The sequence below is a fragment of the Poromitra crassiceps genome, assembly GCF_964638095.1.
Source record: "Poromitra crassiceps genome assembly, chromosome: 17".
Lineage (NCBI taxonomy): Eukaryota > Metazoa > Chordata > Actinopteri > Beryciformes > Melamphaidae > Poromitra > Poromitra crassiceps.
Window position 1 is genome coordinate 11,914,384 of NC_139635.1, and position 20,290 is coordinate 11,934,673.

The window sequence follows — 20,290 nt, forward strand, 5'->3', positions numbered from 1 at the left end:
GGCTATATGCAACGCTGCTGCATGCAGACTGTGCCGATTTTGTATCTGAATATCTGAATATAGCTGTTGTGGGAGCGATATATTTCGACGTTGTGGGGAAGTGGACGAATTACGTCACTACAATTTCCATTCCGGATATATAATTAGACCCTGACTAGATGTAGTGGTTTGACGTGCAGCAGACGGTCGTTATACATGAAAATGTTTGCTGGGCTACTTTGGCTTTATATCTGCGCACTGCAAAAGGAGGGATTTAGAAGGAAGCCAAAGCGCTACTCGCCCTCTCGCAACTTCAAAGGTTCCATTACCTGGTCTGTACAATCAGCAGCGAACAAACGTGGAGACAGAATTGCGGGGAGGATCCATTTGATCGATAGTGACTTCACCATGAAAACGCGTGCACAGACTGCATTTTTTCCAGAGGATCACACAGCCGATCGCCCAGGTAGGCTACTAAAGGATACTCCTCCTCCACGCCATTTAGCGAAATTAGTATAATAATAATAATAATAATGATAGCAGTAAGAATAATATGAATAATCAATTTACATCAATATGTTTCAATAATAAAATAGAATAATAAAAGTAGATGATGATGCCAATAATTAATTAAAATATGTTTTTGTTTTGTTTTTCATGTCATGTAAATTAATGCAATAAATGCTGAAATCTCAATTCAGAGAGAGAAAATCGGGATTCTCATTTTTTCCAGAATCGTGCCTTCCTAGTTGGTACCAATGGATGCTTTAGGTCTTCTGGTCTCATATGATACCAGAAACTTCACTCTAGCTTTAAAACTCAGCCTGCTACAGCCTCTGACAGACAGTAACAAACTCAGCCTGCTACAGCCTCTGAAAGACAGTAACAAACTCAGCCTGCTACAGCCGCTGAAAGACAGTAACAAACTCAGCCTGCTACAGCCGCTGACAGACAGTAACAAACTCAGCCTGCTACAGCCTCTGAAAGACAGTAACAAACTCAGCCTGCTACAGCCTCTGAAAGACAGTAACAAACTCAGCCTGCTACAGCCGCTGAAAGACAGTAACAAACTCAGCCTGCTACAGCCGCTGAAAGACAGTAACAAACTCAGCCTGTTACAGCCTATGAAAGACAGTAACAAACTCAACCTGCTACAGCCCATGAAAGACAGTAACAAACTCAGCCTGCTACAGCCTCTGAAAGACAGTACCAAACTCAGCCTGCTACAGCCTATGAAAGACAGTAACAAACTCAGCCTGCTACAGCAGCCTCTGAAAGACAGTAACAAACTCAGCCTGCTACAGCCTCTGAAAGACAGTAACAAACTCAGCCTGCTACAGCCTCTGAAAGAGCAACAAACTCAGCTTGCTACAGCCTCTGAAAGACAGTAACAAACTCAGCCTGCTACAGCCTCTGAAAGACAGTAACAAACTCAACCTGCTACAGCCTCTGAAAGACAGTCATATCTGCTACACCCTCTGAAAGACAATCATATCTGCTACAGCCTCTGAAAGACAGCAACAAACTCAGCCTGCTACAGCCTCTGAAAGACAGTCATATCTGCTACAGCCTCTGAAAGACAGTAACAAACTCAACCTGCTACAGCCTCTGAAAGACAGTAACAAACTCAGCCTGCTACAGCCTCTGAAAGACAGTAACAGGAGAAGTTACCAATCGTGAGTGGTAACAGGTATGTGTGGCACCCCCCATCATTCCTCTGACACCCCCCTCCCCCAGCCTCAGTTTGGGGACCTCTAGCCTCCAGTATAACCAGTCATCTTACCTTGTGTCTGAAGGTCCAGGTTCATTACTGAAGTCTGGAGGAGGATCTTTAGACCAGTCACTCTTCATAGACAGACAGCTGGGTACTGGAGACTCTGCTCTCTGCCTGTGGTACTGAACCCTGGAATACAGATGTTTGATACACACACACACGCACGCACGCACGCACGCACGCACGCACGCACGCACACACACACACACACACACACACACACACACACACACACACACACACACACACACACACACACACACACAGATTATTACAGTCCTCTTACTTTGTGTCTGAAGGTTCAGGTTCTTTACTGAAGTCTGGAGGAGGATCTTTAAAACAATCAGTCTTCAGACAGACAGCTGGGTACTGGAAACTCATTCAATCATTTTCCACCAGGTAGGCCTACAGTAACAGCAGTGGTTTCTCAAACTTGTTTCTGTGATGACCCCCTTTAAGATATAGGAACACCCCCCCCCCCCCCCCCACACCCCCACACACACACACACACACACACACACACACACACACACACACACACACACACACACACCTACATACACACACACACACACACACACACACACACACACACACACACACACACACCCCACACACACACACATACACCACCCAAAATGTGATGTCGCCTACCGTCTTGGTCATAAATAGATTATTAATTGCACTATGATATATAAACCCTCAGTTGTTGTGAAGATGTGAATAAGGGCTCGGTATTGGAGACTACATAATATTTAGGAGTACCATGGCACCCACATCTTGGAACAACATTGTGTCGGAGGTGGGTACAGTTTTATTGTGATTGGTGTGTATGTCGCGTGCAGCCACTTTAGCCAATCTTGCAGTGTGATAAGGGCTCGCTAATCTGAGACGAAGAATGAAGAATGAATAATGAGTCTCCCGTCGAGGCTAGAATAGAATAACCAAACTTTCTGCATTTCATTTCTCAGCCCCGATAGCCTACTTTGGGTTGATATCTGTGCACTGATGAGGGATTTAGAAGGAAGCCGACACACTACTCGCCCTCTTGCAACTTCAAAGGTTGCATTACCTGATCTGTACAATCAGCAGCGAACAAACGTGGACACAGAATTGCGGGGAGGATCCATTTGATCGATAGTGACTTCACCATGAAAACTCGTGCACAGACTGTGTTTCTCCTGGAAGATCACAGAGGCGATCGCCCAGGTAGCCTACTGAAGGATACTCTTCCTCCATGCGAAATTAGTATAATGGTAATAATAATAATAATAATAATAATAATAATAATAATCACAGTAACACTAATATGAATAATCTATATCAAGATAGTCAAGATATTTTCTCTTTCATGACTTTCTTTGATATCTTTACGACTATCTTGATTTCATAAATCCAATCTCATTGAATGATATTCCATCAGGTAGGCTTCCAGTATAACCAGTCCTCTTACTTTGTGTCTGAAGGTCCAGGTTCATCACTGAGGTCTGGAGGTATTTGACCTTTAGAGTGATCACTCTTCATAGACAGACAGCTGGGTACTGGAGAATCTGCTCTCTGCCTGTGGTACTGACCTCTGGAAACACAAATGTTTGATACATATCATCATTAGTTCTAGTCAAGACAGACGACATCGCATGTGATAGTGTGATGATTGGATCTGTCAGAAGGTTATTCTATTCTGTTCTATTCTATAAAGAACAATTTGAAGCAGTCTAGGAGCCATTTCCAGAGTTACTCTAGGCCAGCGTTTCTCAACTGGTGGGTCGCGACCCAAAGATGGGTCGCAGGGCCGTTTTGATTGGGTCGCGGACATTGGCAAAAAAAAAAAAAAAAAAAATCATATTTAATTTGAGTTAAATTCAGATTATTGAAACTGGATTAGCCTGACCAGTTTTACTTGTTTACCAAGCTGAAGCATATGCTCTGCCTGTAATTCAAGAGAAGTCTGCCTTTTCATTTCATATTTAATATTAGTTCAATTCAGATGATTGAAACTGGATTAGCATGGCCCCAGTTTAATTAAAAGTGCCAGCGGTAGCCTACTGAAGGATACTCTTCCTCCATGCGAAATTAGTATAATAATAATAATAATAATAATAATAATAATAATAATAATAATAATCGCAGTAACACTAATCTATTTACATCAATATGTTTCAATAATAAAAATAGATGATGATGCCAATAATTAATTAAAATATGTTTTTGTTTTGTTTTTCATGTCAGTTAAATGAGTGCAATAAACGCTGAACAAATCATGAGAGAATCGTGATCTTAATTCAGAGAGAGAAAATCATGATTCTAATTTTTTCCAGAATCGTGCCTTCCTAGTCGGTACCAATGGATGCTTTAGGTCTTCTGGTTTCATATGATACCAGAAACTTCACTCTAGCTTTAAAACTTAGCCTGCTACAGCCCCTGACAGACGGTAACAAACTCAGCCTGCTACAGCCTCTGAAAGACAGTAACAAACTCAGCCTGCTACAGCCTCTGAAAGAAAGTAACAAACTCAGCCTGCTACAGCCTCTGAAAGACAGTAACAAACTCAGCCTGCTACAGCCTCTGAAAGACAGTAACAAACTCAGCCTGCTACAACCTCTGAAAGACAGTAACAAACTCAGCCTGCTACCTCTGGAAGACAGTAAAGCCACTTCTTAACATGCAGTGGAATCCGTATTATAACCTGCACCTAGCCGGTTGGCCTGCATGTTAAACAACAATTAGCCGGCCTACGCGCACTCCCGAGACTCCGTATCTTATCTACCTCGACCACCGGTATAAGATCCGCTTCCACGCAAGCGCTGGTCATGTTAAACAGTGGAACGATATGATCCGCATATGTCTGAGTGGGCGGGTGTGGCTCTTCGTGACTCACTTCACGTTCGCTAGTTTATTAATTAATGAATCGTTCGGGCAATCGCTTATATCAACGAGCAAACTCACGGTTTCCTCAAGTGCTGCAAAAACGGCTTGATTTGTTAAGTGGGCGCTAGAATGACCGTGCTTTCCGAGGTGAGGGCTGGCTTGACTGCAGAGAGGCAGCGGGGAAGGAAAGTGAAAAGTGGAGCAGAAACGCGCTCCTGAGAATACGAGGCAGCAGGATGACTGAAGCAAATGAAACAACTATCACAAAGAGCAGCCGACATTCTGACACTTTTTGCGCAATGCGTGCCGCTCTATCTGCCTGTTTGTCTCTCTGCCAGTGCCCGCATGTCTGTTTAGTGTGCGTGTGTGTGTGGCATGTCATTTTTAACGCTGTTCATAACGAGCAGAGCGTGTTTAGGCTATCGTATGGCTCCATCCCCAAATTAATTTTCATCGTCCCTGACGCTACTGTGCGCCCACACTGCGGAGTGGATAGGAGCTGACTGCTGATAGGCTATCAAAGTTTTGTGGGGAGAAATACATTTCAAACTAGTCAGATATGACTTGAATGTCATAAAATAAATCACCCACAGTGATTGACGACAGTCCGACCACTATTTTGACTGCGCGGCTTTATGTAGCTTAACAAAGGCATTTTTGGCACATTGCCACCCCTCGTTGTCAATGGACTCCGTTAAAACATATTTTTTGAAGTCTCCAGATTTGTCAGGCAGGCAGACTGTGCATCCACACTGTGGAGAGGATAGGAGCTGACTGACTGATAGGCTATCAAACTTTTGTGGGGAGAAATAAATTTAAAACAAGATATGACTTGATTTGTTTTTGTTTGGTTACAAATTCGCTAAAGCTGTTTCCTATCACATTTCTTGTTTTTGATAGATGCTACCGCGCCGCCCCCCCCCCCCCCCCCCCCCCCTCGCCGCCCACTGGCAGAAAAAACGGCTCATATCCAGTTGTTTCTTAACAAAGACCCCTCATGTTTAGAAAGGCAAAACCTGAAAATATCCTGTTCTCTCTAGCAGGACATGATCCAGATAACATGTTTAAAAGGCACTTAACAAACTCAGCCTGCTACAGCCTCTGAAAGACAGTAACAAACTCAGCCTGCTACAGCCTCTGAAAGACAGTAACAAACTCAGCCTGCTACAGCCTCTGAAAGACAGTAACAAACTCAGCCTGACAGCCTCTGAAAGACAGTAACAAACTCAGCCTGCTACAGCCTCTGAAAGACAGTAACAAACTCAGCCTGATACAGCCTCTGAAAGACAGTAACAAACTCAGTGTCGCATCCCCCATCATTCCTCTGACACCCCCCTTCCCCCTCAGTTTGGGGACCACTGGCTTGCAGTATAACCAGTCCTCTTACCCAGAGATGGGCGAAAATAAAGTAAAGTATAAAGTATTTTGATACAAATTACAAATACTTGCTCAAAAAATGTATCACAATAAAATACAAAATACCTGTCTGAAAATGTATTTGAGATACAAATACGTATTTTGTATTTTGAAAATACATGAAAATACATTTTATAAAAACTTATAAAGAGCTGCAACGATTAGTCAATTCATAGATGAATTGCCAAATATTAAATTAATTGCCTATTTTGATGACCTATTAATCATTTAGAGACATTTCTTTAAGGAAAATGTCCTAATTCTCTGATTTCAGCTATTCAAAAGTGAAATTTTCTGGTTTCCTTAGACAGTAAATCCTCTCTTTAGTCCTCTGTCACAGTATGTGTACTCCCTAACACACTGCAGTTCTTCCATTTTAGTTTTAGTTGTTTTTCAGTAGAACTAATTTCTCCTTCATCTCAGCTGTTAATCACCTTCTGTGAGGGCTTTTGACTTAAAGGCAGCATTTCTGCATGTTAACCTCAAGTTTTGGAACTTTGACTATGTTTAGCCATAGATATCTGACATCATAACACAATATATAAATAACTGAAATAGGTAAAAGGCATAGTAGGTCCCCTTTAACTCATTGAGTGCCAGCCACTTGTTGGAGAACGGACTTTTTTCAGTGATTTCTCGAGGCCCACAGAATATTGTGTGATATTACTATGTAAACACTGAACACGAAAAAGAACGATGAGACTCTTTTCTATCATCAGCAAAAACAGGTTTATTGATATAATTTTCCGTTCTTTAGTTATCAGCCGGAGAAGATAGCTTGATTTAACCAAAAAGAGCAGTTTTTTTCTAGAAGCTGAGATAATGACCCTTTTGTGAAATTAAACATTTCAAACACATCACTGACTCTGAAGCTAATTTTCTGATGTAGTCACACCTCAAAAATAATTTCCTTCAATAAAACAGTGAAGGCCAGGGAATTTTGTTTGGCAGAATAATATTTTTAGCTGCAACCAGCAGCGCTGGCCCCTGCGTGCGCTGCTGGTTGCAGCTTCTTGCTGGTCTTGATTTGCTGCTGGTGGGCATCGGATATTCTGGCTTGCGTTTGCCAATCCTGTCCTGCTGTCTGGGTCTGTCTGGGTGTTGTGTGCTGCTCTGCGTGCCCCCCCCCCCCCCTCCCACCCCTCAACTGCACACTCCTCCTCCGTATGGGAGTGTCTCTGGTGGCTCTCTGCTGAGTTTGCTGTGCACAGTGAAGGGTGCGCGACATCCAGCTTTTTTACAGCGTTCCGCGTGTGTTTGTCACCGGCTCCTATGCTTCCAGTTGAGAATAATAACAACTCCACGGCTGATCATGCGGATGGGCTGTCGCAGCGGACATGGAGGAGCTCAATTGTGGGAGCAGATTGGCTGCAGGCACATCTAACGTTAAAACGCTTCATGCATATCGATGCATACAGATGCGATGCGATTTCCGTTTCCCCAACGACTTATTCTCTGTTTTTCTCTGCCTTTCTGTTAACCTGGAGAGCACTGTCGCCACCTAAGGGTTCTGTAAAATAGGTTATAGACCTCCAATAGCTACAATAGTTGTACAGGAGATGCGGAAGGCTTTGATCGACGTCCCACCGTCAAAAAACGCATTGGACGTCGAAAGACGTCCTTGGCACTCTACGCCACTATTTAATTGGACGTCGAAAGACGTCCATGGCACTCAATGAGTTAAACAACTTCACATTCACCACCATGTCAGTAACTTGTCGTCACAGTATTTATTTAACGTGCAAACATATTTATACAACTAGAAAAGGTTACATTTCAGGAATTGAATGCCCTGATGCACATCCTGTCTAAGGTTGTGAAATTGTGAATCGGTGAGAGGAACGATGAGAAACTGCATCTCAAACAAAAAAGGCCTTCCATGAAATTGTACTCTTGTTCAAATCCTTACATCCTTAAAATGACTTCCCCTCCTTCTGCTTCATAAACAAAATCCAAAACAACCTGGCTATCTAGAACATAATTACTAAAGAACAATCACTCACTGAATACAACTTTCCACTATCAGCAGTGGTAACACCATTCTAGTGTCAAAATCTGCACAGCCATCATTATGCACAGTGAAGCTCAGACATCCTTGTAGCAACAGAAAGACATTTTTGATTTTCATTAGGGTACTTTGGTGTTCAGTTATAGTTTTTCAGTATAACTAATTTCTCCATCTATTCAAATCAGGTTTATGACAGTTAGTTGTTTTTCAGTACAACTAATTTCTCCTATTCAAATCAGGTTTCAGTTTAGTTCAGTTAGGTTTTTTTTCAGTACAACTTATTTCTCAATCTATTCATATCAGGTTTTAGTATACGGTAGTTCAGTTTTTTTTTTTCCAGTACAACTTATTTCTTCGGCTATTCACATCAGGTTTCAGTTTAGTTCAGTTAGTTAGTTTTTCAATACAACTTCTTTCTCAATCTATTCTGAATCATATCAGCTTTCCGTTTAGTTCAGTTAGTTGTTTTTCAGTACAACTTATTTCTCTATCTATTCTGAATCATATCAGGTTTCAGTTGAGTTCAGTTAGTTGTTTTTTCAACTTATTTCTCCATCTATTCATATCAGGTTTCAGTTTAGTTCACTTAGTTGTTTTTAGTACAACTAATTTCTCCATCTTTTCACATCAGGTTTCAGTTCAGTTAGTTGTTTTTCAATACACCTTATTTCTCCATCTTTTCATATCAGGTTTCAGTTCAGTTTAGTTCACTTAGTAGTTTTTAGTACAACTAATTTCTCCTATTCAAATCAGGTTTCAGTTCAGTCCAGTTAGTTGTTTTTTAGTACAAGTAATTTCTCTGTTTATTCATATCAGGTTTCAGTTTAGTTCACTTAGTTGTTTTTAGTACAACTAGTTTCTCCATCTTTTCACATCAGGTTTCAGTTCAGTTAGTTGTTTTTCAATACACCTTATTTCTCCATCTTTTCATATCAGGTTTCAGTTCAGTTTAGTTCACTTAGTTGTTTTTAGTACAACTAATTTCTCCTATTCAAATCAGGTTTCAGTTCAGTCCAGTTAGTTGTTTTTTAGTACAAGTAATTTCTCTGTTTATTCATATCAGGTTTCAGTTTAGTTCACTTAGTTGTTTTTAGTACAACTAATTTCTCCATCTTTAGTTTAAACCTGTGTCAATGTTTACATGTGTCAATTTGAGAATAAAAAGAAAAATGTATTTTATGTATTTGAAATACACAAAATACAAGATCTGAAAGTATCTTGATACAAATTACATCTCATTTTTCTCTGCCCAGCCAAATACAAATTACAAAATACAAAAAAGTAGTTGAAATACGTATTTCAAATACAAGTATTTCAAATACTGCCCATCTCTGCTCTTACCTTGTGTCTGAAGGTCCAGGTTCATTACTGAAGAAAGGAGGAGGATCTTTAGACCGGTCACTCTTCATAGACAGACAGCTGGGTACTGGAGACTCTGCTCTCTGCCTGTGGTACTGATCCCTGGAAATACAGATGTTTGATACACACACACACACACACACACACACACACACACACACACACACACACACACACACACACACACACACACACACACACACACACTTGGAATTTGCATATAGATGTGAATAATTTTTCTGGCTAACATAATCCAAATAAACATCCATTTTGGTTGTTTTGTCGATCAGTGACGTGAGCAGTCATTTTTCTCTTTCATGACTTTCTTTGATATCTTTACGACTATCTTGATTTCATAAATACAATCTCATTGAATGATATTCCATCAGGTAGGCTTCCAGTATAACCAGTCCTCTTACTTTGTGTCTGAAGGTCCAGGTTCTTTACTGAAGTCTGGAGGTATTTGACCTTTAGAGTGATCACTCTTCATAGACAGACAGCTGGGTACTGGAGAATCTGCTCTCTGCCTGTGGTACTGACCTCTGGAAACACAAATGTTTGATACATATCATCATTAGTTCTAGTCAAGACAGACGACATCGCATGTGATAGTGTGATGATTGGATCTGTCAGAAGGTTATTCTATTCTGTTCTATTCTATAAAGAACAATTTGAAGCAGTCTGTAGGAGCCATTTCCAGAGTTACTCTAGGCCAGCGTTTCTCAACTGGTGGGTCGCGACCCAAAGGTGGGTCGCAGGGCCGTTTTGATTGGGTCGTGGACATTGGCAAAAAAAAAAAAAAAAAAAATCATATTTCATTTGAGTTAAATTCAGATTATTGAAACTGGATTAGCCTGACCAGTTTTACTTGTTTAACAAGCTGAAGCATATGCTCTGCCTGTAATTCAAGAGAAGTCTGCCTTTTCATTTCATATTTAATTTTAGTTCAATTCAGATGATTGAAACTGGATTAGCATGGCCCCAGTTTAATTAAAAGTTATTACCAGTTTAACTAAAAAGCATATAGCCTGCCTGTGATTCCTTTTTATTTCATATTAGTTAAATTCAGACTATTGAAACTTAGCATGACCAGGTTAACTTGTTTTATTATTAGGGGTCCAAGCACGAAGTGCGTGGATCCCTATTGTATCTGTTCTGTTTTTTTTTTTTTTTTTTTTTTCTTCTCCGGTAAAACTGTATGTAGACACTGTAAGGCTCAGCATAGCCAGACTGGGCACATAGATTGTAAATGTGCCTCACTACTCAGAAACAAAAAATTACCCATATCGGCCAGATGGTGGCGCTATAACAGACCATTTCGCGTTATGGTCCATATCTTCTGAACCGTGAGGCGTAGAATCAAAATTCCACTTCGGCTGTATTCCCTGGATCAATACGCATCTATCCATATAGGCCACGCCCATTTGCGTGTGCCTAGATGTTCCGCCATCTTGGACTTTCTCAAAAAAAAAAAAAACGAACTCGTCCTAGGCCATTTGCCCGAATGAGCCCAAACTTTTTGTGTGTCATCTCTGGACTTCCCTGATTAAAAATCTTAGAAAGAATTTGGATACGTGAAACCGTCTTGAAATGATAAATGTTTAAACTTTTGTGTATTTACTTTTGTTCTTTTCCTGCCCTAAAAGTGTGTGGATCTCAGAAACCATACACCCCCATCACCCAAACTTTCCACACAGGTTCACGACATCACCCACTACTCAGAGTAAAAAAATTACACCAATCCACCAGATGGTGGCGCTATAACAGCCAATTTCACGTTTGTCGGTCCATAACTTCTGAACTGCGAGCTGTAGAATCAAAATTCCACATCTACTGGTTTCCCTGGAGCATCATGTATCTAACCCACTAGGCCACGCCCATTTCTGTGTGGTAGATTTTCCGCCATTTTGAATTTTATAAAAAACCTACTTTTGCGAGCTCCTCCTAGACTGTTTGGCCAAATCACACAAAACTTTTTCTGGGTTATCTATGGACTACCCCGACCTAAAGTTATTAAAGGATTTTGGATACGTGAAACCGTTTTGAAATGATAAATGTCTAAACTTGTGTGTATTTGCTTTTGTTCTTTTCCTGCCCTAAAAGTGTGTGGATCTCAGAAACCATACGCCCCACATCACCCACCTTTCTACATAGTTTCAAGACATCACCCACTACTCAGAGGAAAAAATTACACCAATCCACCAGATGGTGGCGCTATAACAGCCAACCACCACTACTACTGCCGCTGCTGCTACTACTACTACTACTATTCTTAGTACTTCTGCTGCTACTATTGCTACCACTCCCACTACTACCAACACTACTACTACTACTATTACTACTACTGCTACTACTACTACTACTAGTACTGCTTGGAAACCGTCAGGTCACCGGATCTCAACCAAACTTTGTTTACTTGTGCACATACCAAGTCTGAATAAATGTGCACTATCTGACCCCCCAAGTCACCGGAAGCTTGGACCCCGCATCGCCGCTTGCGGCTATATTTAGGGGTCCAAGCACGAAGTGCGTGGATCCCTATTGTATCTGTTCCGTTTATTATTTTTATTTTTATTTTTATTTTTATTTTTATTATTCTCCGCTAAAACAGTATGCACGTCAAAAACCGTAAGGGGTACAGGAGCCAGACTTTGCACATAGGTTGGAAATGTGCCCCACTACTCAGAGACAAAAAATTAGCCATATTGGCCAGATGGTGGCGCTATAACAGACCCTTTTGCGTATTGACCCATAACTGCTGAACCGTGAGGCGTAGAATCAAAATTCCACATCTGCTGGATTCCCTGGATCAATACGCATCTATCCATATAGACCACGCCCATTTAAGTCTGCTAGATTTTCCGCCATCTTGGACTTTCTCAAAAAAAAAAAAAACGAACTCGTCCTAGGCCATTTGCCCGAATGAGCGCAAACTTTTTGTGTGTCATCTCTGGACTTCCCTGATTAAAAATCTTAGAAAGAATTTGGATACGTGAAACCGTCTTGAAATGATAAATGTTTAAACTTTTGATGACACATGCCCTGACACTAAACACACACAAACACACACACACAAACACACACACACACACACACACACACACACACACACACATGCACACATGCACACACACACACACACACACACACACACACACACACACACACACACACACACACACACACAGCCCCTGGTGCAAGAGATGAGCCAGGGAATGGGATTACTCTCACAAAAAACTACACTTCCCAAGATGCAGCAGCAAAATGGCCGCTCATTACCAGATTGAGAACACCTGCAAAGGAATACATTCTCTCAGTCATGCTTCAAACAAACAGACAGCAACCAGAAGCACCAAGCTCTACTCAGAGTTTAATTTCAAAGACGCCAATGGTCGGTGAATATGTTTACATTCCTGTTGTTTTAAAATGCTGCTTAAATGTTTGATGCAATGCTGCTTAATTTATTTGTTAAATTGCTTCAATTGGAAGGAACCATTGTATTGCAGCACCGATTTCGTTTTTGTGTTTGCATCTTTGAATTCATATTGTGTTTTAGTTTAATAAGTTAAAAGCATAAGTTAAAAGTATAAATTACGAAAGAATAACACAAAGTTAAAAATGTTAAATTTATGTTTAAAACGCTACTAAAAATGTGGACATGAATGTACCATGTTAATGTTAATGTTTGAACTTGAAGTGATTGGTTGCGCCTTTACTGATCTGTAGATATCCACTGTGCCAATGGTGCCCTGTTGAATCTAAACTCTGAAGCTGAATTGGTGAGTTATTGTTTGTGTGTTTGCATCCACCCCCCCCCCCCCCCCTGGGAAGATGGGTGGAGCTATGGGTATAAAAATTTGAAATGTATTCCTATCTTGTGTGTTTAATTAAAGCCAAGTAAGATGTTAAGAGTTTTGGCCTTAAAGGGACACTCCACCGAAAAACAATGCTGATTTATTTTGCACATCTCACACATCCGAAAACAGTTTCGCAGGCATTGTGTGGTACTATGCGGTACTTGTAATGTCTAAACTTTTAATGCCACCTGCTGTGACACCCCCCCCCCCCCCCCATTCACACACACACACACACACACACACACACACACACACACACACACACACACACACACACGTGTGAGCCACCTAATTGACTCAGGGCTTGGAGACTCGGACTCAAATTCCCATAATCCATCACTCCCTGGGTGGCTATTCCCATGCAACCACCACCATTCTGAATGAAGGACGCCACTTCGAAAAAGTAAGTCTTCTATCTTTTTTTGCACCCTATGCCACAGTAGTGACATTAGATAAAACATACAATATCATGCAAAAACAAAATGCCACCTACTGAACCTTGGCCTTGAATCTTTGAATTTGAATTACATACTCCAGATTTTACTAAAGTCAACCTATATGCAAATAGTGTCATGTCAATGTGAAGTTATAAAAGCTAAACATACTACTTCCTATGACTAATTTGTCTGTTTATGCCATGCTCTTCCACAGATCAACATCACTTGCAAAGTAATCAAACTGGTAAAACCCACAACTGAAGCAACAACCTGAGCCGGCACCACCATGAATACAACAACCTTCCTCCTCATTGACGCAACTGGAACCATTGACCTAGCTGTGTGGGGGTACTGTAAACCTGACATTGACGACTGGTACCACCTGACCAACCTATCCATACATGCATACAAACCAATACATATCTGACAACCACCCCAACCACAACATCAACACCCACCACTGCACTTGAATCATACACAGAACCACCACCACCCACCACTCAAAGCATCTATGGTGAAGTCTCTTCTGCCACCGTCACAAACAAGTACTTCTGTTTTTGGCACCTATCACTACTGTAAACTTTGACTCACTCACATACAAATGTCACAAATGCAATCAACGCCATAAAACAGAAACCGCAAAACACATATCCAATTCTCTCTGTCCATCAATAACCAGGAAACATCATACACCATCCCACTCGCACTTATCACACCACTGCTTACAAAATCACCAACTCAAATGACTACAGACGAAATGGAAGAAGCTATCCTCATGCTCAATCACATCTGAGTTGACATAATAGACAAATCATAGCCCTGACTCAGACTTGACTCCAAGACTCGACAGTCCCTCCACACAGTCCAGAAACCCCGACTCAGCCCCGACAAAATGGATTGATATATTTATTTTTACTTTAAGTTTTTCATTTCATAAAAACTATTATTTGCAATAAAAACTTATTGTTTGAATCATATATCTGCCTCCTTTGCTGTCTTTTGTCCCAGTTTTTTATGCATTATATCCTAACTCCTTTAGTCAACCTTGAGCTTACACTTTTATTGCCAACTTGTAGATGTCCACTGTGCCCAAGCTTACCCTTTTAAAACATCTGAATAACAGACAAGTAACTTCTTAACTGATAACCTATTAAGCCACTAACAGTTTGACTTAAAGGGTGATTTACACAACCTGAATATTAATCTTGTTATACCTATACAGAGACACTATGAATGTACCATGTGGAGTATCTAGTAATAGTTAGGGTTTTACATTAATTTCAAGACAAATGGTTCAAATTCTGGCCTTGTGCTTATGCAGACCAGATTTATGACTACCACCACTACTACAAAAGCATTGGCATTGTGACAACCAATTACTTAGATCACCATTCAGGAACAGTTTGTTTAATCCTTTCCTCACTGAGCACATCTATAACCATGATCAGAAGTGTACAGTAGAAGCAGCACACTATCTTCATCCAATGGACTCGGAACACCACAAAAGCAACACCTCAGTAAGCTGTCCACTCATGGCTAACACATCTAAGCTTATCAGGAAGCTAGGATTTGAAATTATGACAGTTTGCCTAGAAAAAGTCCATTGCTTAATAAGCCTCTTTGACAGCCACCAAATGGCTTACCACCACCACTGCTACTTACTACATATTACTTGCAAACTTGGTACACTTGTGCACATATCAACTCTGACTATATGTGCAATTCAGTGTCTATATTATCTGACATATAACCCCCAAGTCACCAGAAGCTTGGACCCCGCATCGCCGCTTGCGGCTATATTTATTATTATTAGGGGTCCAAGCACAAAGCGCGTGGATCCCTATTGTATCTGTTCCGTTTATTATTAGGGGTCCAAGCACGAAGTGCGTGGATCCCTATTGTATCTGTTCCGTTTATTATTATTCTTTTTTTTATTCTCCGCTAAAACAGTATGCACGGCAAAAACTGTAAGGGGTACAGTAGCCAGACTTTGCACATAGGTTGGAAATGTGCCCCACTACTCAGAGACAAAAAATTAGCCATATTGGCCAGATGGTGGCGCTATAACAGACCATTTCGCGTTATGGTCCATATCTTCTGAACCGTGAGGCGTAGAATCAAAATTCCACTTCGGCTGTATTCCCTGGATCAATACGCATCTATCCATATAGGCCACGCCCATTTGCGTGTGCCTAGATGTTCCGCCATCTTGGACTTTCTAAAAAAAAAAAAAAACGAACTCGTCCTAGGCCATTTGCCCGAATGAGCCTAAACTTTTTGTGTGTCATCTCTGGACTTCCCTGATTAAAAAACTTAGAAAGAATTTGGATACGTGAAACCGTCTTGAAATGATAAATGTTTAAACTTTTGTGTATTTACTTTTGTTCTTTTCCTGCCCTAAAAGTGTGTGGATCTCAGAAACCATACACCCCCCATCACCCAAACTTTCCACACAGGCTCACGACATCACCCACTACTCAGAGTAAAAAAATTACACCAATCCACCAGATGGTGGCGCTATAACAGCCAATTTCACGTTTGTCGGTCCATAACTTCTGAACTGCGAGCTGTAGAATCAAAATTCCACATCTACTGGTTTCCCTGGAGCATCATGTATCTAACCCACTAGGCCACGCCCATTTCTCTGTGGTAGATTTTCCGCCATTTTGAATTTGATCAAAAACCTACTTTTGCGAGCTCCTCCTAGACCGTTTGGCCAAATCACACAAAACTTTTTCTGGGTCATCTATGGACTACCCCGACCTAAGGTTAGTAAAGGATTTTGAATACGTGAAACCGTTTTGAAATGATAAATCTCGAAACTTTTAATGAAACACACGCCAACACTAAATTGCCCACAACTCATTAACCGGTCAATTACAACTACTGCTGCTACTACTGCTACCACTCCCACTACTACCAACACTACTACTACTACTATTACTACTTCTGCTACTATTACTACTACTACTACTACTACTACTGGAAGTTGGAATGTAGCATTTTGGGTGGGGTTAATGTGTTTTGGGGTTCTGCATCTGCTGTAGCATAATACATAGTTGGTTTAGATGTCACACAGTAATGCCCGATCCACAAAGACTTGACACCCACGTTTGAATAAAAACAAGTTTATGCCATAATAAGGTTATATCCGTGCCTTGTCATTGCTGTGGAAGGATGGTGTAGGGGTAAAGTAGCAGACACCAAAGCTGGAGGTCCTGGGTTCAAACCACGGCCAGGTAACTGTTTTATTTTTTGAAAATGTAGAATAAAGGTTAATCTGGATATAATTATGTATAACGCTGCTGAATACACACTGTGTACATAGCAGAATAACTGAATATGCCTATTTATGGTAACGTCATATTTCGACGTCCTCTTGACATTCCTGTGTAGATGTCTAAATGATCCCCAAATCGGCTGTGATTTGGCCTAGTCCTGGACGTCACTGAAAGATGATATCAGAACATCATCATGATGTAATTGTGTTTGCTGGGAGCCTTCTTTCAGATATATGAAAGGAAAAACATTCCAATACATTATTGTGTCTTCAGATGTGAAAGGTCCAAAAAGAGAATTAAATCTGAAATATCCTTGTCACTCATGTGTCCAGCTCAGTGGCCTTGTGGTCTGAATGTCCGCCCTGAGACTGGGAGGTTGTGAGTTCGATCCCCGGCCGAGTCATAGCAAAGACTATAAACATGAGACCCATTTGCCTCCCTGCTTAGCACTCAGCATCAAAGGGTTGGAATTGGGGGGTTAGATCACCATATGATTCCCGAGCGTGGCGCATGCTACCGCTCCCCCAGGGGATGGGTCAAATGCGGAGAACAAATTTCACACATTGTGTGACAATCAGTGGGACTTTAACTTTACTTTACTTCCATTGTAACAGCACAACCCACACCAATTAGTTCAAACACCTCCATTCAGGGCAGACTTTTAATGTAAAGTGGTGGATTATGTGTGTAATACAGACATGTCCTTAATGGTAAATGGACTGCATGACAAGCTGCAATGCAGGGTGCTGGCTATAGTCATCAAAAGCAATTTCAGGGATAAACCCCATCAACCTTCTGTAGTGGACGCCACTACGCCCTATGGTTTGATGTGTGTGTGGGAAAGACACAATGACAACTGAAAATTCTGATTTTAGAACACAAAAGCTCCATCATGAGACAAGAACTAACCTCTCCTGTTGCAAAACACGTTCTTGAACACAGCCACGCAATCTCCAGCTAACATTTCCAAGATATTGAAAAAGTTCATGAAACACCGCAAAATAAGGAGGCAGCATGTGGGGTTTTAATTACTGTTACTGACTTACCTGTCTGAAGTTGAAAGTTTTTCATCCCACGTGGGGTTTGAACTTTGAGCGGCAATGGTCTTTAGTTAGCATAAGTCACGTGCTTTACCAAGTGAGCTATCCAGACTGTTGTATTTAACTTTGTAGACCATATTATATGTATCTGCAGAGCCAGAGAAGTACTTGTCGTATTGACAGTATGTTCTACCCAAATACCACTTTCTGTCCAGATACTTAAAGGGATATTGTACACAAAAACTGCTTTCTATCCAAGTATTACTTCAAGTTTCAAGACATCACCCACTACTCAGAGGAAAAAATTACACCAATCTACCAGATGGTGGCGCTATAACAGCCAACCACCACTACTACTGCTGCTGCTGCTACTACTACTACTACTATTGGCTACTAGTGGCGGCTGTGGCTCAGGAGGTAGAGTGGGTTGTCCACTAATTAGAAGGTTGGTGGTTCGTTCCCCGGCTCCTCCAGTCCGCACGTCGAAGTGTCCTTGGGCAAGACACTGAACCCCAAATTGCTCCCGATGGCTGTGCCAGCACCCTGCGTGGCAGCTGGCCGCCTTCGGTGTGTGAATGGGTGAATGTAGGCACATTGTAAAGCGCTTTGGATAAAAGCGCTATATAAATGCAGTCCATTTACCATTTACCATTTACTATTCTTAGTACTTCTGCTGCTACTACTGCTACCACTCCCACTACTACCAACACTATTACTACTACTGCTACTACTACTACTACTAGTACTGCTTGGAAACCGTCAGGTCACCGGATCTCAACCAAACTTTGTTTACTTGTGCATATACCAAGTCTGAATAAATGTGCACTATCTGACATATACCCCCCAAGTCACCGGAAGCTTGGACCCCGCATCGCCGCTTGCGGCTATATTTATTCTTTTTTTTATTCTCCGCTAAAACAGTATGCACGGCAAAAACCGTAAGGGGTACAGTAGCCAGACTTTGCACATAGGTTGGAAATGTGCCCCACTACTCAGAGACAAAAAATTAGCCATATTGGCCAGATGGTGGCGCTATAACAGACCCTTTTGCGTATTGACCCATAACTGCTGAACCGTGAGGCGTAGAATCAAAATTCCACATCTGCTGGATTCCCTGGATCAATACGCATCTATCCATATAGACCACGCCCATTTAAGTCTGCTAGATTTTCCGCCATCTTGGACTTTCTAAAAAAAAAAAAAAACGAACTCGTCCTAGGCCATTTGCCCGAATGAGCGCAAACTTTTTGTGTGTCATCTCTGGACTTCCCTGATTCAAAATCTTAGAAAGAATTTGGATACGTGAAACCGTCTTGAAATGATAAATGTTTAAACTTTTGATGACACATGCCCTGACACTAAACACACACAAACACACACACACACACACACACACACACACACACACACACACACACACACACACACACACACACACACAAACAAACAAACAAACAAACAAACAAACACAGACACACACACACACATATACTAAAATGGCCACCACGGCTGTACTTCATCTCCCAGAGTGCTTCACTCCACACACAGGTGTCATACACACATACGCACGCACGCATGCACACACACACACACACATGCACACACACACACACACACACACACATGCACACACGCACACACACACACACACACACACACACACACACACACACACACACACACACACACACACACAGCCCCTGGTGCAAGAGATGAGCCAGGGAATGGGATTACTCTCACAAAAAACTACACTTCCCAAGATGCAGCAGCAAAATGGCCGCTCATTACCAGATTGAGGACACCTGAAAAGGAATACATTCTCTCAGTCATGCTTCAAACAAACAGACAGCAACCAGAAGCACCAAGCTCTACTCAGAGTTTAATTTCAAAGACGCCAATGGTCGGTGAATATGTTTACATTCCTGTTGTTTTAAAATGCTGCTTAAATGTTTGATGCAATGCTGCTTAATTTATTTGTTAAATTGCTTCAATTGGAAGGAACCATTGTATTGCAGCACTGATTTCGTTTTTGTGTTTGCATCTTTGAATTCATATTGTGTTTTAGTTTAATAAGTTAAAAGCATAAGTTAAAAGTATAAATTACGAAAGAATAACACAAAGTTAAAAATGTTAAATTTATGTTTAAAACGCTACTAAAAATGTGGACATGAATGTACCATGTTAATGTTAATGTTTGAACTTGAAGTGATTGGTTGCGCCTTTACTGATCTGTAGATATCCACTGTGCCAATGGTGCCCTGTTGAATCTAA

General features: G+C 41.2%; 1 protein-coding gene across 1 annotated transcript in view; it reads right to left on the bottom strand.

The window, feature by feature from the left end:
- Positions 1–1,758: 1,758 nt before the first annotated feature.
- The window catches only part of LOC310792202 (uncharacterized protein), a gene marked incomplete at its 3' end in the record, with an annotated part of 56,494 nt that continues 37,962 nt past the window's right edge, over positions 1,759–20,290 (bottom strand). The window contains exons 4-7 of the mRNA XM_083653930.1: positions 9,824–9,946; positions 9,387–9,506; positions 3,207–3,329; positions 1,759–1,882 (exon numbers count right to left, since the gene is read on the bottom strand). Of these exons, the coding sequence (XP_083510056.1) occupies positions 1,759–1,882; positions 3,207–3,329; positions 9,387–9,506; positions 9,824–9,946 (490 nt within the window). The remainder of the gene's footprint in view (positions 1,883–3,206; positions 3,330–9,386; positions 9,507–9,823; positions 9,947–20,290) is intronic.